This window comes from Octodon degus, unplaced genomic scaffold (assembly GCF_000260255.1).
Source record: "Octodon degus isolate 3935 unplaced genomic scaffold, OctDeg1.0 scaffold00042, whole genome shotgun sequence".
NCBI lineage: Eukaryota > Metazoa > Chordata > Mammalia > Rodentia > Octodontidae > Octodon > Octodon degus.
Window position 1 is genome coordinate 3,235,910 of NW_004524618.1, and position 25,361 is coordinate 3,261,270.

The 25,361-nt window shown below is 57.1% G+C and overlaps 1 protein-coding gene across 2 annotated transcripts in view; it reads right to left on the minus strand.

The window, feature by feature from the left end:
- Nucleotides 1-470: 470 nt before the first annotated feature.
- Nucleotides 471-25,361, minus strand: part of Sh3pxd2a (SH3 and PX domains 2A) — a 200,343-nt gene continuing 175,452 nt past the window's right edge. For both annotated transcript variants that reach the window (XM_023715639.1, XM_004631506.2), the window contains 6 exons: nucleotides 22,533-22,616; nucleotides 18,009-18,126; nucleotides 13,510-13,847; nucleotides 12,378-12,427; nucleotides 9,602-9,721; nucleotides 471-7,427 (listed from right to left, as the gene is read on the minus strand). In XM_023715639.1, coding sequence (XP_023571407.1) covers nucleotides 5,490-7,427; nucleotides 9,602-9,721; nucleotides 12,378-12,427; nucleotides 13,510-13,847; nucleotides 18,009-18,126; nucleotides 22,533-22,616 — 2,648 coding nt within the window. In that variant the 3' untranslated portion in view covers nucleotides 471-5,489. The remainder of the gene's footprint in view (nucleotides 7,428-9,601; nucleotides 9,722-12,377; nucleotides 12,428-13,509; nucleotides 13,848-18,008; nucleotides 18,127-22,532; nucleotides 22,617-25,361) is intronic.

Consider the following 25,361-nt stretch of genomic DNA (forward strand, 5'->3'; position numbering starts at 1 on the left):
CACAGGGGAAGAGGGAGCACATGCAGACCCCAGCCTCGCAGGCAGCCTGGGATCAAGGTGGGGGCACCTATGTGCGCAGGACAAAGCAGGAGGAAAATGAAAATCAGTGGGCTGTGCGTCTAAGGCTGTCAGGTCACTGACCCTGCCTCTGATCAAAGAGCTTGGGAACCACACTCGAGACTGTCCCCGACAGGGATGAGACAGTCTCAGTGAGACCGGGAGCCCCTCCACACTGCTCTAAGTGTCCAGGCAGGCCCTAGAGGTGCTGCTGTGTGCATGTGCAAGTCTGCCAAATGTCCCCCGGGCTGGTTCTCACCGCCCAGCCTGACCCTTCTCAGAAACAGGAACCCAGGGCCCAGCTGCTCCCATATCTTTGGAGCCTCCCAGCTGGACAACATGCAGGATGAGGGGTGGGAGGCAGCCTGCCAGGTGACGCATCTGCAGGCAGGTGACCTAATTCAAGACCTTAGCACTTCCTTGTCCAGCAGCAGTCTCCCTACCATATCTTTATTTGGAGCCCAGGACGACAGCTTAGGCTGCTTCTGCTAGATCTGTTAATGCCAGTGTGAAGTTTCCAATGAACTAAATAAAAAAATAATTAATAATCATAAAAAGACACATTGCACTCTCCAGCCAGAGCTGTGTGTATGGATGACACACACACACACTTTCTGCAGGAAGCTGTGAGTCCCTTGGGTCCTGCCCAATGCCAAGGACTTGTTCAATGGAGACAGCCTGCCCAGTATTTTTTCCTGTAACCCCATTATTTAGTTTAAGTGGGAAATTACCAGCACTCACTCTCTCTCTCACACACACTCACACATACACACACACAGACACTTAACATACAGCCCTCAGAAAAGTGAGGGAATCTTAATTCTTCGGTGATGTGGACAGTTCTCTTTCCAGACAGCTTTGCATGGAGATTCTCAGACTGGATTTGTGGATTACTCCCTCAAGGACAGGAAGCCACCTACATGGGCCCAGTCCCACCTGGGCACAAAAATCCGTCTCTATGCTGAAAATCAACACAGGGTTGGGGCAGTGAGCACACAGTACTGAGGTGGAGAGGACAAGCTAGCAAGGACACACCTGCTGCCCACAGGGGCAGGGTTCTGGTACCTGGACCACAGACTTCCCATCCTGTGGCTTCCTCCACCAGCACAGAGCAAGAGGAAGCCAGCTTGGTACCTGCTGTGGGGGTCCTTATGTGCAGAGATGAAAACAGATCCCTTGGCATCTCCTTGGAGAACTCTCGCAGACTATGGGCGGGGTGGGGTTGGGGGTGCAGGAGGGCAGGACTCGCTCCTCAGCAGAGCTCACAGAGATGAACAGCTTAGGCTCAGCCCCAGGTCTGAGGGATTTGGACCTCCCTGGTGTGTACCCAGGTGTACAGGGCTTAGGGCACCCTCGCCCTCCAAATGGGTTTGGTTATATCCAGGGCTCTGGCCCATAAACTGAACTGATGTTCCACAGTTTTAGAAAGATTCAAACATACGTTCAAAGGGTCAGAGTGCAAACATCAGGAGCTTGGGGCGACAGGCTGCTGAGAGCTTCTCAAATCTCAGAGCAGGGGGCCACAGGACAATGGGAATGAAAACAAGGACAGGTTCTTGAATGTCCTCACGCTACTCTGTGGACTGGGCCGAGTCAGGAGCCCTGTGCCACTTTCCTGAACCCCTTTCTTCTGCGTAGACAACACCAAAAACGAAAGGGCTTGTCCTCCGCTTGGGAGCCCCGCCATCTTGCCGGGGAAGGCGGAGAGGGCAGAGGACGCCGGCACAGCAAACCCCACAGGTGGCGAGGTCTGTTCCACAGTTCGGATCCTGCCTCCACTCGGCAGACGGGCCCGGGGTCTCCCACCACCACAGCCCATCGGCCCTAACGCCCCTCTTGGAATATTGCACTTTTTCTGCTCTCAGATTGTTTTCATTTTCGATTGAGAATGTAAAATATTTGGAGGGGGCTGGGGAAGTGAGTAACCTTAAGGAAATAATATATTAGTTAAATACAAAAAAAAAAAAAAAAACTTCAGGAAAAATAGGGATAATTTTATCATTTTTTTGCCCCTTGAAAACAAAAGAAACTACCAAACCAAGGTCTAAACTTAAATAGGTCTACATCTATTCTGCAAGTACTAGTAATATGAAAATAATGCCTGGCCAAAATCCCTCGTCCCTTTTCCTTAGAGGATGAAAGTAGTAACATGCTTTACTGAGGAAAGCGATGGCTATAAATGCCAGTAAAATACGCTGCTCTAACATCTGAAAGTGATTACAATGATTCTATATAATGCCTTCGTCAGGATGGAAACTTGAGGAAGAAAGAGAAATCGGGGGCCAGGTTGGGGTGGACAGGCTGAGACCTGGCCCCAGCCCCTGGGTGGGAACCTGCAGCACCAACAGCACATCTGCCGCTCGGGGTGCCCCTTCCTGCTCTTCCTCGCTGCGCCCTGGGCTTGCTGTGACACAGGGGCACAGTGGGAGAGAGAGGAAGGTCTTTTTTTCCCTTGTCATCAAAGAAAAAGGTCTTGAGGCTGAAGGAAGAACAAAGCACCACATGATGCATCTTCGGGCATTATATAAACCGCAATAATGACCTCAGAAGGGCTCATTATGATTAAAGTTGCAGTATACAGCAATACACGTCATTTCACATTTTCAATCGCAACCAATGGAAAGCTAGGTTTGGACACTGCTGAGATTTCATTCTTTTTTTCTTTAAGTCTGATCTGGTTTTCCTCCAGATGGGTCAGAGCCCAGGCCTCGCCCTCCTCTGCCGCTGCCGGCAGCCCCCTGGGAAGTCACAGAGTAGCTCAGTAGCTCTAGGGAAGGGCGCTCTCGCCCTGCCTCTGGCTAGGAGTCCAGGGCACGCGGCACCCGTGGCCGAGTCTTAGAAGGATTGGCGTGCACCTTTTTGCTTCAAGTATTAAAACTTTAGGTCTGCAGGTGTGTGCTCTGCTGTGAGCGGGGCGTATGAGGGGGCAGTGCAGGGACAGGCCTGTGGGTCCCCGTTCACTGCCCCGATCTGTGTGATGTCACCAGGTGGCAGCAGTTTCCACTTGTCCTGGATGCCTGAGCAGCTCCCAGCCGACCTGGGCTGGACGGCACAATGTAAACATGATGAGCACACGGTAAACTGGGGGCAGGGCGTGGGGAGAGGAGCTCAGGATTAACGCGGCGGGAAGTGTGCGGTGAACCAGCCGCGGGACTCCGGGGAAGTCATGTCCGGGCCTGGGGCTGCAGTCACAGAAAGGGACAACACGGGGACCTCCTGGTGCCTTCGGGGCAGGCTTTTCAGTCAGTGACTGCAGTTTCAGGGCACTGGGAACCTGGGAGAGGGGCTCTGAGAGACACTCAGGGGGCTGAGGAGAGCCTGCCGGTGGGCGGGCGGGCCCTGGAGGCTCCGGTCGGCTCGTGCAGGCAGCTGAGGAGGGGAGCTGGGGCGCCCCCGGGAAGGCAGATCTGTGGAAGGGCCTCTAACCCGACAGTCTCTGCTTTTACATTTTATTTTAAATAATCATAAATTACTTTTTTCTTTTAATAAATATGTGCTGTTTAAAAATGAGAAAGTATATACTGCATCTTTAAGTAATGCACTTTGCTCTCTGGGCTTTTCATTCCATCTTAAAGTGCATTAATTAAAAATAATGAACCACTTCTTTATCATTATTGTTCAAATAAGTACAAATAATATTAAAATGAAGACACTAAACCACTACCATTAGTACTGCAATCTAGCAGATTAACTCAACATCCTGCTCTATTTAATACTGTCCAGCAGAAAATATATATATATATAACTAATTTCAGTTTTAAACTCACGAGCAAAACAAAAGGAAACAAACCACCTCACCATGGCCCTTTGACAACAAACGTGAGCAGTGTGCCGGGCAAGGTCTCTGGTATTGGGGCATCTGAGACACCGATCTGCCTGGGAGGGGTACACAGCCCCACCCAGCTGGTCGATCATTTGATGGGTTGATTGACTGGTTGATCAATCGATGGGGCAGCCCCGGCAGCTGCTCTGAGGCCTGATCTGTCCCAAACAAAGGCACATGCGGAAATCCACTCCCAGCAGTGGGGAGTCCTCAGGAAGCCACTGGTTTCTTGTTGGAGGGTCCCCTCTGAAATGTCAACCATTGGAAACAGCCTGGAGCTGACAGGCGACCTGCAGGGGACACCATCCTCTGCTTCCCTCTTCACTGGGGCGCTGCCTCACGGGAAGACCACGCTGGCATCTGGCACAAGGGTCCTCCATCTTCTCTGGCGTTGCCAGCAGGCCAAACGGGACAGCTGGTGGTGTCCATTCTGGTCCGCCCCAGGGCCCAGGTGGGGCCTGGGCCAGGGGCCATGGCCACTTCTCCACAGGTCCTATATAAGGCTTTTGGCTCCGCGCAGTGGGGGAACACACACGAATGGCGGCCACCACAGCCCGCAGCTGCCTCCCCTCTGATGTCTGGCTCTGAATGGTGGTCCTCCCTTCTGCGGAGAGACATTACTCCTCCAGCCCTCAGAAACTGGGCAGGAAGAAGGTTCCTGTCGCTGAGTATGGGACTGGCACCTACCCAGCCCGATCCCTCTGGTGGGTGCCCCACCCGAGCACCGTCCACACAGTGGAAACCAAATGAAACGACTTTGGCATCTGGTAGGGGAAACACGTGAACCAGAATCTAAGCAAACCCCTCCCACAGGGCACAAGAGAAGCCCACCCACAACCTGCCTGGCCCAAGTGAGGCTGGCATCCCCGGACTCCCAAACAACCCAAAAGTAAGACCGAAACCGAAGGCCTGACATACAACCCCCGAATCAATAACCCTCTGGAAACACCTGCTGAGAAATACCTAACACTCTGCAGGTGACCATGCCTGCCGGGAACGTCTCCTTCCTGCCCGGAGAAGGGCAGAACAGGCACATCTAAAAAGGGTGGCCCTTCAGGGCGCTTTGGAGCCACCTTTTCCTCTACTCTAGAACACCGACAGTGGTCTGGCCCAGGGGCTCACAAGCCCGCCAAGCCCCAGGGCCAGCAGTGTCAGCATACACACACACACTCAGCTCCCCTCCGAGGGCAGTGGCCATCCCAGGTAACCTTGAGCAATTCACAAAGACATATGAGGGCAATACAAGGGTTCCCTCCAGGGTAAGGGCTCTGCCCCAGAAGAGCCAAGCAGGGCAGGAGCCTGGAGGCCCCACCAACCACATCTTTTCCAGATTTTTGGCAAAGGCACAACTGGGGTTTCTTGAATGGCCTGTCCCCAGTGGTGCGGTCCACCAGCAGGGTTGCCACAGTGCACGCACGGGTCCTAGCCCCGGTGCCCCCCCTTTCCTGCTCACCCCCTCCCTTCTAGTTGGGGAGTGGCAAGGGAGGTCCCACTTTCTGCAAGGTTTCACACTGTCCTTCCCCTCAAGTCTACAAGTCACTGCTTACCCAGCAGTAGCTACAGAGCCACACAGTGGCTGGGGTCGGGTGGGGGGATCCTGTGGCCTCCGCTAGTTTTTCTTTTCAAGGTAGTTGGAGGGCACCCAGCCTTTGAAGGGTTTCACCTCATCCAGGATCTGGCAGTACCACCAGCCATTGGGGTTCCTCTCCAGCACCTCCATGGACACCCCCTCCTGGAAGCCTGCTGTCTCCTCATCCCCTTCATAGTCCGCAATAGAGACATACATGTCTTTGAGGTTATTGTGGATGAACTGGGATTTCTCGATGGGTTTGGGGCGCACAGGGGACACAGGGACGCAGTTGCGCTGGGCGGGCAGCAGGGGTGAGTCTGAGCCCTGGCTGGCAGCACGCTCTGCCAGGCAGCCCTTGGCCTCGGTGGTGGCCGAGCGCGCAGCACTGAAGGAAGAATTGCGGCGGACGCTGCGAAGGCCGTCCGTGGCAGTGAGTGACTCGTTTCTCCGCAGGGCGCAGGACAAGTTGTTGTCTTTGAGCGGTGGGGACACAAACACGGACTGGGGCCTGACTGCCACCTGCCGCACGCCATTCCTCATCTTTACAGCCGCGGCACCTGAGGGCTTGCCGAAGCCCCCGGGGGGCTTGGAGGGGACAGGCGGTGTGGCCCTCTTGCTCTGGTTGACAGTGTTGAGCACCTGCACGCGCCTCTCGATCTTCTCCAGGCTGTCTGACTTGCCCTCCCCCGGCCTGCCCTTCGCCACATCCAGCTCGGGCTGCTCCTGCTGCTCGGGCACTAGGTAGTGGGAGGGGGCCCAGCCCTCCAGCTCCCCGAAGCGGACGTACCACCACCCACTCTCCAGCTTCTCCAGCACTTGCACCTCGGCGCCTGCGGGGAAGCTAATCTCCGAGTCCTGGACCTTCTGGTAGGCGCTGCAGGTCACGTAGGAGGCAGCCGGCCCTTCCCACTCCTTCCTGGGGGCACATGGGGCAATGGCAGTGGGGAGGGTGATGACATCAGCCGAGCCCCTCCTGGACCCCGCACTGGGGCCCTCCGATGCTGCTTGGGGGGGCAGCTCTGAGTCCTCACTCCTGGAGCCCTTCAGGCCCCCACGGAGCTGGCCTGTGGGCCTCAGCTGGCGCCGTAAAGTGCTGATGTCCATCTTCTCTGGACTCTGAGACTCAGCTCGGCTCAGTACCGGCTTGGGTCGGAGAGACGGCTTGGCCCGCGTGCAGGAGGCCAGCCCGGCCTTCGTGTCCACATCTTTCTTGGCCCCAACCTTGGGAATGCCACGGATGCCTGCGTCCGAGGCAGAGCGGGGCTTCAGGTCCCCACTGTTCTTGGACAGGGAGGAGGAAGAGGAGGAAGAGGAGGAGGAGCAGGTGGTGTTGATGGTGATGGACGAGGAAAAGGAGGCCGAGGAGCGGTTCTTCCCCAGTTCTGCCTGGGCGTTCTTCTCTGCCTTGAGCTTTAGGAGGGAGGCTGACTTGGGGGAGTTCTTCCTGGCAAGGGACAAGGAGGAGCCTCCTGGAGAGTCACTGTCCCCGGAGGAGCCTCTGGCCGACAGGGTGTCCTCTGGGTATGGCTGGAAGCCCTCATTCTCGTAGATGGTCTCCTCTTCCAGAGCCACGTCCTCTGATGACTCGCCCACCTTGAAGCGGGCCCGCTGCAGGGAGGAGGCAGGCGAGGGCCTTCGGGGCTGGGCTGGCCGCCTGTCCTCCGCACCCCTGTCCTCTGCAGGCTCTTCGCTCAGCTCTGGCTCTGAGTCAAAGCCAAAGGCGGGGGTGTCATATTCAGGCTCCTCATATTTGAGCTTCAGCGGGGACTCCTGGCTGTCGCCAGCAGCTGCGGGGGCCTCCTCGGCCTCCTTGGGCTTGCTGGGGGGTGCCGGCGGGGGCACCTTGGGCCGGGTCAGCGTGCTCGTGCGGCGGTTCAGGTTGGGCTTCTTGCGCTTATCGATGTAGGAGGCGGGCGCCCAGCCCTCCTTCTCCCCAATCTGCACGTACCACCAGCCACCCGAGTTCTTGTCGATGACCTGAAAGAAGAGGGCGGGTGGGCAGTGAGTTGGGGGGCGGCTCTGAGCCGCGGGGGGCCTCCCAGATGAGTGTCACACGCCAGCTGTAGGCCACCTCACCTCCAGTTATGGATGAGAAATGAGTACTTGGGCAAGGAGCTCAAGACCAGGGTAGCGAATGCCAGATCAGAACTCAAGCCCCGGTCGGTAGCACCCCCTGGCTGGAGGCTCTCACTCTCCAAGACCCTTGCCCTGATCCTCCAAGCTTGTCAGTACTGGTCAAGCAGACCCCCTCCTTTCACTAAGCCACCCTTGTGCCCAGCCCTTGCAACTCCCAAGTCACATGGACCCACGTCCTCTCGGAAATCCTTGTAAGGTTTTCTCAGGTGACCAGGAATGATGTAGAGATTTTTTTGGGGGGAGGGTCTTGCTATGAAGTTCAGGCTGGCCTTGAACACTAGTGATTTTTCTGCCTCAGCCTCCTGAGTGCTGGGATTACAGGTGTATACCACCATGCAAGATGTAGATTAATTAAATAGGCAGGTGCTGTCCTGAGGCCCAGGCCTTGAGGCCCAGTGTCTCCCCAGCGTCCACTGCCTGAGGAAATGAACCCTCACCAGTTGGAGAGATTCCTCAGGACCAAACAGTTTCCTGGGAAGAGAGGGGCTTTGGTTATTCCTAAGGAGTATATTGAACTGGCTCAAGGAGCTTTTCCCTGAACGTCTACCTGACGTGGGCTAACGTCAGGAGTGTGGAGTTGGGCTATGCGGGGCTCGCCTGGCCTGGAAAGCATCAAGGTAAGTAAGTTGGGACTGTGGGGCATGCCTCGGGGGAAGAGGTCCCAGGGAGAACCCGTATGGAGGGCCTGGAAACACCAGTACTGTGGGGTGAGGCTCAAGGAAGGGCGGGAGAGTGGGAAAAGCCCGGGCCAGCTCTCCCTCAGGTGTGTTCTTCTTCCCGAAGTCCTCCATCCACCCTTCATCTCAGGCCACCCTGTACCTAAACCCAGCCTCAGGCAGGTCCAAAGCACAAAGCCTCTGGGCTTTCCAGAAACCTAGGACTCATGGAGAAAATCACTTCTTTTGGAAATTTAGCTCCAGTCCCAGACGTGAGCAGGAACACTCCCGCCGGGGCTATCCCCTCTTCAGGTGGCAGCAGCTGCCGGCGAACCCGACAGTGTCCTGTGTATTACTTGGGTTTAACTCTGTGACTACACAATGCCACTGGAGAAGAGTGGCCGAGCCACAGATCGCTCGTGCCCCCATGTCCCAAATACCCCCTTGTCACGATTTTTCTGTGACTCCTTACAGGTCCAACTCTGCCACAGGGGTGCCAGTACAAAAAAAAACCCAGCTCCTGTGGGGCTACATACTACCTGTGGTTGCAGGTGCCTCCTGGGCCTTGGGGTGGTGTCCCCATGGCTGAGGAGGAGTGAGCACAGAGCTGAGTAAGTGTGAGAAGGCCAGTTAGGGCGGCACGGAGGGTCTCTCGTCCCTCTGCAGAGAGAGCTATGCAAAGCCTGCGAGGGAAAAGCGACGCCAGAGGCCAGGGGTGCTGTGCTGAGGGCTGGGTTCCTGGCACGTTATTGTACCTGCCCAGTCTTCTCCTGACAACAGCACTTCTGGGTGTGGATTCTGTAGGCCTGGCCCTAGGCGGCTCCTGAGAGAACAGGCTCTGGCCCACACACCAATGGGCCAAGACTGCTACCTTGGTGCCCTGGAGGGGACTTGGGGCCATCTCTGTTCTATGCTCTGCAAAGCTCTGCAATCAGAGCATTGAGACCCACTGCAGCCTGGCGTGGCGCGCAGGCCTACAATCCAGTGCTTGGGGATGCCAGGGCAAGAGGATCACAGGTCAGAGCCCAGCTCAGGCAATTCAGGGACTTAGCAAGACCCTATCTCAAGAAAAAAAAAAAAAAAAAAAAAAAAAAGGCTGGGGATACAGCTTGGTGTGAAGTCCCCGAGCTCAATCCCCAGAAATGTACAGCAGCCACCCTGTGGTCTTAGCTCACACCCCACCGCACCCCTTTGTTCCTGGGCATGTCTTGTCAGCAATCAGCACATACTTGTAGCTGCGTGGCTAGCTTTGGCACCATTCCTACTTACCCCTCACCCTAGACCTTGCTGTCAAGATCTAAACTCGAGTTCTAAGCCCTTGGCCATGGTGAAGCAAACAGCCCTTAGCCCAAGGTTTACCTCTGCCTTCTGTCCTCCCCGGAAACTTATCCCGTCGGAGATGCAAGACTGGAACTCAGCGATGGTGTAGTACTCCACCTCAACGGAAGGGGGCTCTGGTGGCTTGGGCAGCTGGAAGCCCTACAGGGCAAGGAGAACAAGGTGAGCCAAGCCAGCTGACCCGGCCAGTAACAAGGCCAGGGCTGCTGCCCACTGGGCCTCAGCATGTGCGCGTGGCAGCTGGCCCAGGTGGACGGCAGCTGGCCCAGCAGGCCTCTGTCACGTGTCTCAGGTCCACCCTCACCTGTGGGAATGCTCACTGCTAACATGAATTTCTACCTTCTCATCTCATGAGGATCAGTGTTTGGGTACCTCAACCCTGGGTCCCCAAGTGAGAACGAAAGAGCAGTGAGGTTCTAACAAAGCCTGGACATGTGCCTGGTGGAACCACAGAGCTGCCGCCCTGCAGGTGGGGCACCTGGCAGAGGGAGATTCAGGGGCTGAGGGTGAGGTGGGCACACAGGGGGCAGTGGGGTCAGGTGAGGAAGCTCTGGCAGTACCAACATCTGGATAGGCGGGCCTGAACAGAGTGCCGGATCCCTACTCTCTGCGGGCAGCAGAACACACCGACGCCCTAACTGGCTTCTACCTTTTGTCATGTTGGGCACTGAACTCAGGGTGCTCTACACTGAGCTACACTGCCAGTCCTTTTTATTCTTTGCTTTGGGACAGGGTCTAAGTTGCTCAGGCTGGGCTTGGATTTGTAATCCTCTTATCTCATCCTCCTACGTAGCTGGTGTTACAGAAATGATGTGGCGCCTCCCTATGCTTTCTGGACATTGACACAGCAAATTCCCAGTACTGTATTCAAGGATGCTTAGGATTTGGTCTCAGCTGGGCCTGGTGGTGCCCACCTGTAATCCCAGTATTTGGAGGCTGAGGCGGGAGGCTTGCTGTGAGTTCAGGGCCAGCCTGGACTACACAGTGAGATTCTGCCTCTAAATAAACAGGCAAATAGATAGATAGATGAATTTGGCCTCAGCCCCCGCTCTGTGACCCTTGTCCATTTGTTTCTTAACTTTGCTGTGCATCGCCTATGTGCCAGATGCGGGTCCAAAGCCCTTGGCACCTAGCAGGCGACCAAGGGATCACCCAGACCTGGTGATCAGTCGCTTCCACACACCTGCCCTCTGGCTAAAACAGCTCTGTGTTCTCCTCTTTATATCCTGTCTCATACAAAAGGGGTGAAAACAAAGAGAACTGAAAAAAACCAAAGGTGGGGGGAAGCAGCTCTGGGGTGTCGGTGTCGGGAAGGCCGAGAAGGCCCTTGGGTTCCAGCCCCAGTTTCACCAGCAGTGTAGCCCTGGGCCCTTGACCATTCTGGGCCTCAGTTTCCTGATCTGAAAAACAAAACTAGTATTGGGGCCATTAGAAGGATTGCTCAGACAGTGTACATGATTTCTACCCAGTGAGGGGCCCTATGAAGAGGTCAAGAAGCAAAAGCCAGAGGTCCGCTGCCCTCAGACCCTCTTCTCTTCTGAAGCTCTCCCATCCTCCAATGTTCACCGTGTCCCAATTCGCTGACCAGGATCAAAAGTGAGGGCTGGGAGGAAGCAGCCAGCTTGCGCGCCCTGGGCCCGCTCTGCGGCCCAGCATGGCACTCTCAGGGCCTACAGGGTCAGCAGCTTGCCTGGGCAGTCCGCAGATCAAGTCCGCCAGAAGGTCAGCCGGGGCTAAAAGAGCCGGGAGGGAAGGTGCGCTCACTGCTGCAGGCACAGAGAGAGGTACTTGCTGGGACTGACGACCGGGCAAGGAAGGTCTGGAGTCTACACCGGGGTGGAGTCTTCAAAGGCCTTTTGTACAGAGGGCCGCCTCTTCCTCGGACCAGTGGAAGCTATCACTGGTCACTGGCACCCACTGCTAAGCCCAGGTAGGAGTTAAGCGCACCAGCTAGGTCTGCTCAAGGGTCCGAGTCAACCCAGGGCACAGACACCAGCCTGCATGGACGATCGCATCTCATTTTTCTGGCAGTCCCACAAATAGATACAACTGTCTCCATCTTATAATCAGGAAGTTGAGGCCTGCGTGGGGTGACTTTTAGGGTCCCTCTGCTCCTAAGAGTCAGGAGGAGAATGTGCACCCACACCTGGCAGGCTCCAGGCTCTGATCCTACCCCGCGTCTTGTGCCTGTGATGGCAGTCCTTGGTCCTAGACCTCAGCTTACTACCAGCATGCTCCCCTGTGGGCCTGGACTTTGCACACCTGCCTGCCTGAGACCCCAGTCACCTGGAGATGCCACCCAGAAGAGTCAGGGACCCCAAGAGCATCAGTTCTCTTAAAGCTTTGGTGTGAGCTGCTCCCTACGATGCACCATCCCTGCAGGATGCTCTCTGGTCTGCCTCTCCCTCACAGGCTCTGGCCGGGCGTCTGCCCCACGTATCAGGCATTCCTGAACAAGGCAGAGCAGAAAGGCTTCAGGCCATGCGGGCAGCAGGCCTGCTTCCAGCAGCTCGCAACGCTCAGCTGGCCACCCCGGCGGGCCAGTCCAAAGGCTCATGCCCACCAGTGCGGTGGCTGAGACGGCTTTGTTTAGCTTTGGAGTGCAGTGCATGTCTGACTCCAAGCTGTGCATCTGGGCTCTCAGAAAGGTACAGCTCTGCCCACTTCCCTCTCTGCCCCGAGTCCCACAAAGCCAGTGCTGCTTGACCACCATTCTATGCTCTGTGGTAAGACGGCCAGTGCTCAGGGCTGCTGCGCCATCCCCAGGAAGAAAGGAGAAGATGGTCACCACACGTACCAGGCTTGATTCTCTTCGAGGTGGAGGTCTGGTCCTCAAGTTTGGGGAGTCTGGAAGAGACATGGCTTCATGAATCCCAGCCCAAGAATAGGGTTTCCCTGGCCACAGTTTTGTTTTTTTTTTTGCGGAGCCAGGGATTGAACTCAGGCCCTTGCGCTTGCCAGGCAAGTGCTTATTCAACTGAGCTATCAGCCCAATAATAGGGAGCAGGACCTATACCTGTGTTCTCTAAGCAGCACCCACCACACGGATGGGGGGCCTGATGCCCTCAGTCACTGTGGGCGCAGGGAGACACAGACCTCTACGGCTTCCCTGGTTATGTTTTGGGGGTCCATGAAGGCCCTACGTCAGGTACAGACATTGCAGGCACTGTGCGGCTACACAGCTTTATCCGATTTTCAGTCGGAAGCGGAGAGCAGGCCTACTTCCTGCTCATTCCCGAGGTCCCAGAGCTAGCACAGAGCCCAGCAGGAGGGGCACCAGTTGGAGGTTTCCCGACTGGCTGCCTAAAAGCTCTCAGGCACGATATCTAACCTAAGCTCAAGGCCAAACTATAAAAACACCCAGGCTATATGAATGGCAGGACACAACCCAGAGCAGGAGTACAGCTGGTCCAGAGGCTGAAGATGCTGATCTGAGGTCCCTGGAGGATGTCTTATTGCCTCCAATTCCTGGCCTCTTAGGGCCCGAAGACTGGTGGAAAGTGAGAGGGAAGTGGCTACAGCCAGAAGATATTCTTCCACATCTTTGCTCCACCAGGGCATAGCCCACCCCTCCCCCTGATAGCCCAGGACAGCCTATGTTCTGTTTTCGTAAAAATCAGCTATACACCAAAATGACTATTTAAGGCCTCTACTCGGGAGACAGAAAATACTTCTGCTTCGGCACATGTGCCTTGGCCAAGGGGCTACCTCAGCTCTCACCTGGGAAGGACACCTCACCACCCCTGCGGCTCATCTTCAGAGCAGCCGCTGCAGGCACCAGGGCACCCTCTCCCCTGTGCCGAGCACGAAAGGAGCTGACAACATGAGGGGCAGGGAGGAGAAGGCGTGGCGGGGACCTGATGCCCTCCGGCCCTCCTTACACCCGTGCCTGCCCTATAAGAGCAGCCAGAGGCCAGCCAAGGGCTTACTGATCTGGGCCCTCTGCGGGGCGATCCTGGCCACAGCTGGGGAGCCCTGGGCCAGCTTGGAGACGGTCCTCTCTGGAACACCCAAGGCGCTGCCGTTGGAGGCGTTGCACAGAATGGGCAGGCTGATCTCTTTCTTAGCAACGGGGGCCTCGGAGGCCTCGCTTTCAGCGGACTGCGTCTCCTTGTCCCCAGATGTCTTCTTGTTCAACAGGTTGCTGATCTCCATGATGTTCCCAATGATCTCTACAGGGCCTGTGAGATTCTTCTTCCGGGTCGGCAGGTCGTCCTTGGCTTTCTTTAGGTAGGATGCTGGCGCCCAGCCCTCTTTGCCCAGGTACCTGTGGGGAGGAGTGGGTCACACCAAATTAGAGGTCTGACGCTTGGTTTCACTGTCTACTCCTGGGCCCAGGTCTCCACCTAGCCTCAGCCAGCCAAGCCTCCTGCACCACACTTTTTTGGGTACTCGGCACACAATCAAAGGGAATTCTCAAGGAGAAAAGAAATAAGATGGCGTGAATGTGGTGTAGCAGAGATGGCAAGCCTTTCAGAGTTCTCACTGGAAGGCCGGCTGTGGCATGCCTGCCGTGTTTACCACTGCTAACAACACTGGAAAGAGAAGTGTCAAAGAGGAAAGAGATGTCGCAGGCAAAAGCTCTAGCCTGCCACCCTTGGACAAGCTCCTTCACAGGAACTCACTTTTCTTTCCACAAGATCAAGGGTAGAGCAGCTGCTAGAACGTGTCCAGAAGGACAGACACATGGAGAGCCCCTGGGAAGACGGGCGGCCAAGCCTGGCGGGCATTACTGCACGGGGTGGGTTATGTTCACAGAGCTAGGTCTGCAAAGAGGCTCATGGGAACATTGGAAGCTGGCGGGGCAAGGACAGATTATTGAGGAGGTGATCTGAGGACAACTCATTATTCAGTTACAAAAGGCAAGGGAGACCTGACCTTACACCATAGAGTAAAAATTTAACGAGCTGTGAACATTTATCTAATTGTAGGGGTTTTGAAAGCTGCTCTACATTTTTTTTTTTTTTTTTAATTTTAGGGGAGGGTCTACAGGGTGTTCAGAGTCCTACTACTAGATCAGACTCGTAGTGATCCGCTCATTTAAAGCCTCCCAAGAGCTGGGATTACAGGCGTGCGCCACAATGCCCAGTCTCAATTGCGGTCTCATTGAGCCCTGGGGTGGGGCCAGCAGGGCAGGCCTGGGGATTGAACCCCCGGCCCCTGCGCTTGCTTGCTTTAATCCGCTGAGCTATTTGGCTGGCCCTCTACAGGGGACTTAAAAGCAGAAACTAGGAAGCTAGGGATGTAGCTCAGCAGCTTGGTGCCTGGCAAGCGAGAGGTCCTGAGTTTGATTCCAGGTACCTCCTCTTCCTACTCCAAAAAAGAGCAGAAACCGTAAATAACAAGATAAAAGCACATCACAAGGAGAAATGAAAGCTATTGGCATGGAAAAAAAAAATGAAACAAAACCAAAAGCTCATGGACAAAAGCAAAAGGCAAGTGATAGGGCTGGCTTAATTTTTGGGGACTCGATGATTCTTTAAAACAAGCTCTCCTCCCCCCTCTCCCCCAAGGTGTTGAGCTTCATGCAAATCCAGTGGAGCTCGGTTCCTGATCCAGCAACTGCTGACCAATGTCCCCAAGTCTGGCTAGTGATGTCCCCACCTGCGCTGTGGGACACATCTGGGCCTTTGGAATGACTTCCTGGCCAGATGTCTGACAACTTCCCCTGTCCCCAGAGTGACCTAATTCTCTGGAAGCCCATTAGGTCTGGGAACAGAGCACGAAGCTGAGTTCCTATGACTGCGTCTGGGTTTGCTGGGATGCTCGGGTAGAAGAAGGTGACTCATGACAGCCGCATCACAGGTGTGTGTGATTGGCCCAGGTGCACCTGCCGGGGGCACAAGATGTAAGTATCAGTGGGCCAAGGGATGGAGGCTGGGCTTGCGACTGTAGGAAGTCTTCCCGGACCCCGTCGTGGTCTGCTGAAGTTTACTTCTATAATCCCAGGGGCAGTTATTTCAATTCCAATGAATTAAAGACTGCACATCAGCACCTCGGCTTGACCCATCTGCATGGCTGAATGACAACTGAGAGGATAAAGAAATATCCTAGCCAGCTCTGTACATATCAATACACGGAAGGAGGGCCAAATGCTCCTCTTTTAAGGAGGTCCCCCACATAGGACCTGTGGCTCCTGACAGTTCCTGAATGTACCAGGTACAGACAGGAGCAGAGTGGCAAGGATGGATGGAAGCACCGAGTGCCCAAAATTGGCACAGCAGTGCATACCTGTGATACCCCGCACCTGGGAGGCTGAAGCAGGAGAGCCCTGAGTTAGAGGCCAGGTTGGGTTACACAGCACTATCAAAGAAAACAAAAAGCAGCTGCAACTAGTACCTAACCTTCCTCTCAGCCAGTAGCCGTGGTGTGGAAGAGCAAAGCAAGCAGCAGAGGCTCCACAGCCTGCGCAGCAGAGCCTGGCTCGGCCCAACACTTTTGAACCCTAGAGAAAGGAAGGCAACAGCCCTGGCCCTTGCCCAAGTCTTTTTAGGTGAACACTGCGGAGCTCTGGGGAGCGGCGTGGGTGATGGGGAGGCTGCTCTAGCCTCGAGGGCTCTCATTTCCCAGCCCTCTAATGTGCTCCTTTGTGTGGCGTGGACAAGGCTTGGCTGAATGCAGAGAAGCACGGGGCAGCAGAGGTGACCGTGTGTGCCTGCGCTCGACTCCTGTGGCTGCTGCCCAGACTCGGAGTGTGGGGGGAGGCTGTGGGTGCACACGAGCATGTGTCCAGGGGTGGGAGGAGGGAAGGAAGAGAAGAAATGAAGATCAGTTAAGAGCCAGGGACAACGCTGGGACACAGCACAGCTAAGGGGTGTCTGGCAGCCTGCCTAAGTGGAACTGTTTCAGCAGGGTTTTCTCAGTTTATGCTCCTGTTGGGTAGACAAGTAAGGCTTGGGGGCAAGAACGGACTCGAAGCAGCTCAGACTGCTTTGGTTCAGCATTTCAGAAAACTAAAAACTGAGACAGAATAGAATAGCAGTCAGCCTTACAGAGGACTGCCAAGCAGATGAATGAGGCCACCAGCCTGCCAGGATGCTTGCTGGCCTCTGTCTCCCAGTGTGGCCACTGGCCGCTGGCGTGGCCCCAGTTTCTACTGCTCAGAGAACATGCAAGTCCAGGAGCCACAGCTCTGGGCAACACATGACCAGGTATGCAGTTCCAGCCTATCTAGTGGGTCGGGAAAGGACACCATGGTGCTGACTGGTAGGCACCAGTTACCAGGGGTGACTCGGAGCTGCCCCCATCAGGCCACACTGAGGCCTCCGAGTGACCAAGGCCCTCATCCTGTCCCTCAGCACACACTTGCCTCACAACAACTATCCCACAAGCACTTGTGTCACTTTGGTCATGCCACAGCACAAGCCCGCCCCCCAAGAAGACCACTCAGAACATGTCCTGTTCACGGTGGGTACGCCACTGCCTGCTGTGGCAGGTAGAGGCAGGGGCCCCCAGGGTCTACCCACTGACTATCACCCTCAGCAGGGTAGCAGGTCGAGGAGAGAGGCCAGGTAGAGTCCCCACAGTGGAGCAGCCCCAGGGGGACCAAAGGCATCCCCTGGAAGCAGGTATGCCAGAAGGCAAGTCCCTCCAGTGAAAGAGAGTAAAACCCACAGGCTTCCACCCCATGGTATCAGGGAAGCCCAACACTGCAGTGTGAGTAGGTCCTGTGCACGGAGAGGGCTGGGGAGGGTGGAACTCGTGGTGCCTGAGCTGCACGTGGCTCGGGCCTCACAGTCAGCCCCCCTCACAGGGACAGGGTTCCAGAGGCCCACATCCAGGCCCCTGAGCGCTGAGCTGTGGGCTGCAAAGGCCACCTGCTGGGATGTCAGCAAGGCCTATAGATGCCACCACTCCGGGCCCCAACCATGGAGCAAAGCAGGCCTGGCAGCTGAGGCTGGAGGCTGAAAACCAAGTTTATTTATTTTTTAAAATATTTTTATTGAGCAACAAATAGCAATGAGACAGTTTCAAATCTGACTAGTATGACAGTTTCAATAATTAATACATTACATATTGTTGACTTAGTAGTTATTCACTGTACAAGATGCAGACATGATATCCTGTCCACAAATACTATTAGAACAAATTTTTATATTCACTGAATTAAGAGAATGTAGCTGTGTATCTATCCTAACTACAAAATGGTCATTCATTTGTATCCCCTTTTTTTGTTTAGTTTTGTCAGAGCCAGATATTCCATTGTCATTTAAATAGTACAGGAAAACCAAGTTTAGATCTTGGAAACTTTGGCAGGTGCCACGGAGGGGCTGCACCACAGCCTGTGGGCTGAGCTAAGCCCTGTGCTGGGCTGGCTGAGCGCCCGCTTTCCAGCTCAGAGAACTGTGAGATGGGCTTCCTGCTGTGCGGAGCTGGCACAGCCGCCACGGGTGGCTTCCTGCCACCAGCTGGCCACCAGGGCTCTTACCTGATGTACCACCAGCCCTCCAGATTCTTCCGGATCACCTCCACAGTGACGCCCTTCTCAAAACCAATCTCGTCCTTGCTTTGGCTGGTGTAGGGCTGCACGGTGACGTACTTTTCCTCTGTGGGTGTGGGTGGGAGCAAGAAAGCAGTATTACTTGAGGTTGGGGCACAGGCCCTGCATCTCGTCCCCGGTGGCCTTGTTTAGCTGCGTGCCAAGGTGCCCTAGGTCAGTCTGCTTCCCCAGGGAAGGAGACCAGGCCTTGGGGTGGTAGTAGAGAGGTCATGAGGTTAGAGGTCGCGGCCGCTCCTGGGTGTCAAACCCAGCCAGGACTCAGCTCCAGGTGGCGTTGGTGTGAGCCGGTAGTCATGCTAGGCACCCCCGAGTACCTGGGGGCTCCCTCAGGCCCTCTATGCGTGTGCTGGGCTACCCGCTGTCTCTCCTGCATTCTCCTAGCTCTGCTCCCACCTCAATCCCTCAAATTCGCCCTTGGCCTAACTTTCCTACAGCTCTGGGGAGCCCTACCCCTAGTAACAGTGCATTATTTACCAAACGGTACCACAAAAACACAGGTACAGCAGGAGCAGCGAAGACAGTTCTTATGGCCAAACCTGCGTGTGAAGCTGTCCCCCTACCCCTGCAGGTAGACTCCACCAGGTGGCCGGGCACATGCCCCCCATAGCTCCTGGGGCTGCACCTGCTCCCATGGCTGCCAGCTGGCGCTGGGCCCCCCATAGAGCTTCCTATGCTGCTCTCGTGGGTGTGGCTTTTTCCCTCATTTGTTTGTAATATTGGGGAATGAACCCAGGGCCTCCTGCATGCTAAGCAAATGCCCCACCACTAACTGCACCTTGACTTTTTTTAGTTTGAGACAGGGTCTTACTACACTGTGACTTTAGGGTCCTGTTGGAAGTCTTCCTAAGGCACAGGGAAAAGGGCACCGCAGGAAGAGCTTGGGAGGGTACACGTGGGAAGGTGGGGTGCTGGGCACCTTCTTGGCTTCCTACAGCTCCCTCCAGTGCCTCTGCTCAGGCCACCATGTCTACTGGGGTCCTCTCCTGTCCTGGGAGGCCCAGGGGTAGAGCACATCTGGTCAGGGAAGGACACCCTGCCTACTGGGTGACTCTGCCCAGTGGGCGACTCAGGGCCCCAGAGGAGCGCCATCCCCCCACCCCTTCAGGAAAACAAGAACGCAAAGACAGGTGAGAACTGCCAACTTGGGAATGCCCTTGGGCTGCCCCAACTAGGCGGCTGAGACAGTCCAAGAGGAACGGAGGCTGAGGGTGGCACCAGGGCAGAGGAAGGCAGGGCTGGGCAGGGCTTGTGGAGAGCTCAGGGCAGGCGACCGCTCAGCAGCCTGCTCCCAGCTGTGACACCGCCCGGGATCCCGGCAGGACCCAGCCCGTGGCCTCCCACGGAGGTGAGAGGCCATCTGCTAGCTCTCCCGGGATCCCTAAGGTTCTTCAGCCTGTGCTGGGCCAACACAGCACTTTGCTTTGGAGACAGCTGTCCCGCCTCACCTTGGAGGTGGAGGTGGCTGTCCTGCCAGACTTTGGGAGAGAGCTGACGGGCCGATGGCCCCATCTGAAATACTGCGGAAAAGCAAAAGGTGGGCGAGGACAGCGAGGCCCGACTCTCAGCACACACCCCACACAGCAGGCAGGCCTTGCTCAGCACAGATGGACGGGGCTCCTCCTGGGGCCTTCCGATTCCACCGCAGTCCTGCTCGGGACAGCTGCCAAGCAGCCTGAGAACCCTGCCCGGCCAGATTCTGACTCGGTCTTGGACAGGTTCTGCGCTCTTCCTGGCCAGCCCTCCATGCTCGGGCCCGCTCCTGGTCTGGCTCCATTTTCCAGTGGGGCACAGTCAAGTCTGGCCTGAGCAGCAGCCAGAGTGGCAGCGCCAGACCTGGGGAGGCCAGGGCCCGTGGTCTACATTCTGCCTTTGTTCAGTGGGGCTATTTTTAAAAGCCCGTGGTTCAAGCAAGAAGCCATCATTATAGTTTCCTAGGCAAGGTCGCTTTTGCGGCGGAAAATGACAGCCCTCCTTGGGGGAGGATCAGAGGGACCTGGCCTCATGGCGCGGAACAGCGCCTGGACCAGCCCATGTGGGCACAGCCAGGCATGGCCGCAGATCCCAGGGGGCAGGCGAGGGACAGAGTCCCGTCGGCCATGGGATCCAGCTCACTCTGATCTCTGGGGTCGCATGGAGAGAACCATGGGTGCTGGCTCTTGCCAAAAAACTGAATGGCTGCTGCCACAGCTCCCGTTCTCAGGGATCTGGGGCTGTGGGACCATACTCTCTGGAACTTGCCGGGGCATCGGGGAGAGCACTGTCCTGCCCCACTCACTGTGGGCTCCAGGGAAGAGGAATTCAAGGCCCTGCTCCGTGGCATGGCTGGGTAGTCAAATCACTTCTTCCCCTTGTCCCTTGGGGGTCTGGTCAGCTCTGATGGCAGGGGTGTGGACACAGCCACATGGGTCTCAGGCCACCCCGCTCACAAGAGAGCTGAAGGATGAGCAGAGATAGACCTTCCACTGGACCTGGGCCACAGGCCCTATAGGACTTGGGGAGGCCCAGACAAGACAGCACCCAGGGTGGAACTGACTCCACGGCGGAAGGGTCACCCAGGTGGGCCAGGGCCTCAGGGCAAGCATGGAAGAAGGCAGCTGTGCCCTTGGGCCCTGCAGGGCTGCTGGAAGCACAGAGGTGGCCCTAGGGAGGGCTGGCCAGGCGGCTGTGGGCAGGGTGTGGGGGGCAGGCGGCCTGCTCTGGTCTCCAAACCACAGCACCTCCTCTTTCCAGACTTTTCCCTCTGTCAGCAGTCTCTCTACTCCCTTTCCAGCTCTGACAACTCACCTCCCCCAGAGAAAGAGATAGACAGACAGACACACACAGTCCACATGACTGCAAAGGCCTGGGTGGCTGGAGGATGGGGGACTGGAGGCCCCAGGAAGTGCTGCGCTCTCTCTCTTGTGCAGCCCCTCAGTGACCTGTGGCCCGCTGCCCCAAGGTTGCTGTTGGCAGGGCACTGCGGTGCCCAGCCAGCTGTGTGTGTGCCCTGCTTGGCTGCCTGCCTTCACTCAGCCCCAGGGCTAAGGCCAGGAAACTGTGCTGTCCAGGTCTCTTACCTAACAGAGTGCGCATGCTGCAAGTTAGGGGCGTGCATGGATTCATGGAGGGGTGGTTGTGGACCTGAGATGGAGGCGGTACGTGTGTCTGTGAAGACACCGCCCGTGTACATGCGGCATGAGGATCAAGTGTGTGTGTGCGCACACCCGGGAGGGCTGCTGCGAGGTGCACAAGAACAAGAGCTACTGTGAACAGGAGCTGCGGGTATGTGACTGTAACGTCCCGGGGCATGGCCTACATGTGGCCTCACAGTGGAACCGTGTACGTGGGCCTGAGGGTCACTGTGTGCATGGACGTGGCCCTGCAGTCAGGCTTGGGCTCAGCACATGGGGTAGATTCACCTTCACCCTGCTGTGAGACTCCAGGCTGTGTAGCCCAGCCCTCGCCAGAGCAGTTCCCTCCCTTCTGGCTTTGGGTGGCCTCTGCTCTATGCTTGGCCTGCTGCCCTTCCTAGAGCTTGGCCCTCTGCCCGGCAGGACAAGCCGGGCTCCTCCTGGCCGGCATGGAGCTGTGGCCACCCAGGAGTCCAGGCTCCCTGCTGCCTCAGACACTGAAACGTGCTCTCACTGTCACTCGGAAACAAGCAGGGATAGGTGGCGTCTCCGTGCTCCAGGATGGCCAGGACTTGCTACAGATACTCCTGGGGGTGACACGCTCGTGCCAGCTGTGTCCTCATCCTGAGGAGTACATGTGGGACAGGGGAAGCCAGTCACCAGTGGCCCAGGGCGAGGGTGCTGTGGATGTTCCGGGGGCACTCAGAGCCTTTCTGTCCAGCTCCGCCCAGAGCCTGGCCTCTGGGCCAGCCAAGGCCTGGGCTCCAGCATTAGCCTGCGGCTACTGCTTCCCTGGAATCCCCTTCACTCAGCTCTTCCTCCAGCCCCAAAGGCCGGTGCTCCTGGCAGGGCCTGGTCCTTATCAGTGCAGGCAGGTCTGGCTGGCACTGCCCTTCCTGGTTTGAGTGCAGCTGGCTGGACAGGACAGTTGTGGGTGATTCCTTCACTCTACTCAGTTCCCAAGCAGCTGAAAGGACAGAGGAGGTTGCTCACAGGGACAGCAGTGCCCTGCATCCCCTTGATCTGCAGTGACCAGGGCAAAGGTGACCTACCTCAGAGACCCAAAGGGCCCCTTCTTCCCTGTCCTCAGGACTGCCTTCCTTGCTGGAGGACCCACAGTTGTGTCTTAAGGCCCACAACCCACAGCCCAGGACGTGACCGAGCCAGAGCCTGGTGCCACCCCGATTCCCAAGCACAGCCCCTCCCTAGGCCCCAGTGGCAGCAGCTGAGAGGAGAGCCTGGCATGCGTCTAGGTGTGTCTGGAGGCCCCAGGCAGAGCAGAGAGAGAACGGAGGGGTTAGGAGGAGACGGGCAGCAGTGAGAAGCAAGTGGCCATGGTCACCTCGGCTGTGCTGCCTGTTGACCATTCCGCCCAGGGTCCACCGGCGATCCAGGCGCCGCTGATAGGCCTTGCGTCTCTTGGACACTGGAGTGGGAGATGGTGATGGCGCACGCAGCCGACACGAACCGGCAGAAAGAATGGAGATGAGGGTGAGATGAGGGGTGGGGTGGGTGAGGGCAGAGGGGGAAGGGAGCTGCACCCACTCCCAGCTGCCATCCCTTGCTCTGGGCTGGGTAGTATACTCAGAGGAATTGGCACAGATGGCTGGCACCATGGAACATTCAAAGGTCAGTGTATGGCCTGCATCTGCAAGTCACCTGGAGAATGTGGGGTCTTTGCACCTGGGACATGGGAAGTGTCCTCACGCCCTAAGCCTGGCTGCAGCCTGCAGGGAATGGAGAGGGCACCATTTCCGCAGATCCTGGATGGTGCCCATTCTCAGGAGTGCCTGGCACCCAACGGCACTCAGGCTCCACTCACTCACTTGTGAGTGTGCATTTGCCAGCATGGGCCAGGTGTCTCCTGGGGAAGGGTACATGTGTCCCCAAGAGCCTGGCGCCCCTTCCTTGCAGGTGCAGAACTCCCACACTGGGTTGTCTTTCAACTTTGCTTTCCCGCCCGTCCCCACTTGGCAGTGCCATCTTGGAGGGACTGGGACCTTGCCTGGAGCCTCTGTATCCTTGTGCCTGGCACTGGCCAAAGACAGGGTTGCTGAACGAGATACACACAGATGGATGGCACAGTCCCTCTGTGCCCCCTCCTGTCATCTCTGTTGGCAGGCCAGGCCTTTCTGTGCCTGAGACCCCCTTCCTTTGACCGTGCTCCCTGAGTAGACCCTGCCCTGGTCCTGGGGATGCCATATGCCCCTAGGTAGCACTGTGCCTAGCTGCCAGCTTGGGATGCCCTGCTATCCCACCTCCAGGACGGGTGGAAAGGACACTGAGCTGTAAGGTACGGGCTGGTCCCACCTCTGGGCACCATAGGAGGAGGCTGCGCAGATGCCCAGGCCTGGAAGAGGCAGAGCTTGGTGGCTAGAAAAAAAGTGTCCAGACATGCCTGGACCAACCCACAAAGCCTTCTGGGAAGTGTCTGCTCTCCCACAGGACAGTGGTCCTTGTGACCTGCCCATTCTGAGAGGGTGGCCTGGCCAGCTGGCCAGGAGGTGACTCTAGTCCGGCCCACTGCCAGCAAACTGTCACCCGGTGAGGCCTGTGACCTCATCCATCATAGGGTGACACTTCCTCCCCTGGCGTGGGCCAAGACAAGGGGCTGAAAGGACCTGCGGACACTAATTAGGTCCTGTGTGAGGCCTCCCAGGTGGGGCTGGCTTCAGGGCTAACTTGGCTTTTCTGCAAAGACAGAGCTGGGGCTGACGTGGGACTAGGGGCCACCCTCACAGAATGACCTTTCCTACCCGCACGCCTGTCTCAGTGTGAACCATGTACGACAGTTCACCTGAGCTTCCTAGAGGGCCTCTGTGGCAGGGGGCCCTAGCCTGACCACACAAACAGGAAACAGGCCCCAAGGTGCCAAGGAGACTTCCAGACCACACCTCCCGCAAGGCTGCAGGTGTGGAGCATGGTAGGCACAGCACAGTGGCCAGCGTCTTGGGGCTGGGGGACCCAGACCCAGGCCCGTCTGTGGATCTGCGCAGGAGACGCCTAAGGAGTGGTGCTGGACTCCACGGCTGGCCACGTGCAGCCACAGCTGTGGGCGCACAGGTCCCATGAGAAGCGCTGCAACACCCCAGCAGACGTGTACGTGAGCGCGCGCACCCTGAGCAGACTGCGCTGCTCTGTCTGATCTGCACTCTACTGAGTCTAGGTCCTCCGCACTGTGTCCGCTCACGCCCTCAGCTTCAGGGCTTCCACCGTCTGCGGGACCCCGCTGCCCTGCCTTCCCGGGGCAGCCTCTGCAGCCACACGCTCTCCTAGAGTGTGGCCCTGAGTGGCCCTTCTTGCTGAACAGCAGGTACTTCAGTAGGTGGGGAAGGCCCAGGGCCGAGAGGACAGGCACTGGCTGTCTGGAAGCTGTAGGCCTTACAGCTGGAGGTACAAGGACAAGAACAGTGTCCTCCCAGGGTGGTGGAGAGGGTGTCTAAAGCCCTGGCCCAGCACCTGGGCCTCTGAACGTGGACTTAGGTAGAGGAGGCCTTGGAACTGTGGGGAACTAGAGCAGCCCGGCTCAGGGCCACAGCTCTCTGCCTTGGCAGGGGCGTGGTGCGAACACAGCAGGGCTGGGAGGCGGCTCAGTCCCCTGGGAACTTGGAGCCCTCCCAGTGGAGCCGGGCCTTTGGAAGGAGACCTGCCACAGGTGGAGACACTGTGGAGGCCTGGTTCAGATCAGGGGCTGACACAGAGCCCTGACCCAGGAAGAAGGGCCGGGCCCCAGCTGCCAGCCAAGGAGCTTGATAAGCTGCTTATTTTGGACTGGGCAGCAGGAGAAGGGTGGAGGAATGCCTGGAGGCCTGAGCCCTATGGACGGCCTCCCTCCTGCTGTCTGTCCAACACACCCACCTGGACCATTGCCACTGGCCATCAGGGGAGGAGTCCCTGCTGCCAGGCCGCTGGAGGTTTGGAAGGCCTGAGGAGCATGGGGCTGGGAATCTACATGGCTCAGCCTCCTGCACCAGGGCAGCCTGTGCTGGGGTACGGTCTACAGACAGGCTGCCAAGGCCAGTGCTGGCCAGGGGCGAAAGACCAGGAGCACCTCACAGAGCCAGAGCCAAAGGAGGCCACTAGCTGTGCAGGTCTGGGCCAATCTCAGCCCCTAAGACCCGGTCAAGGACCTCATGGCTAGGTTAGTGGCCACCAGGACACTCAGACAAAA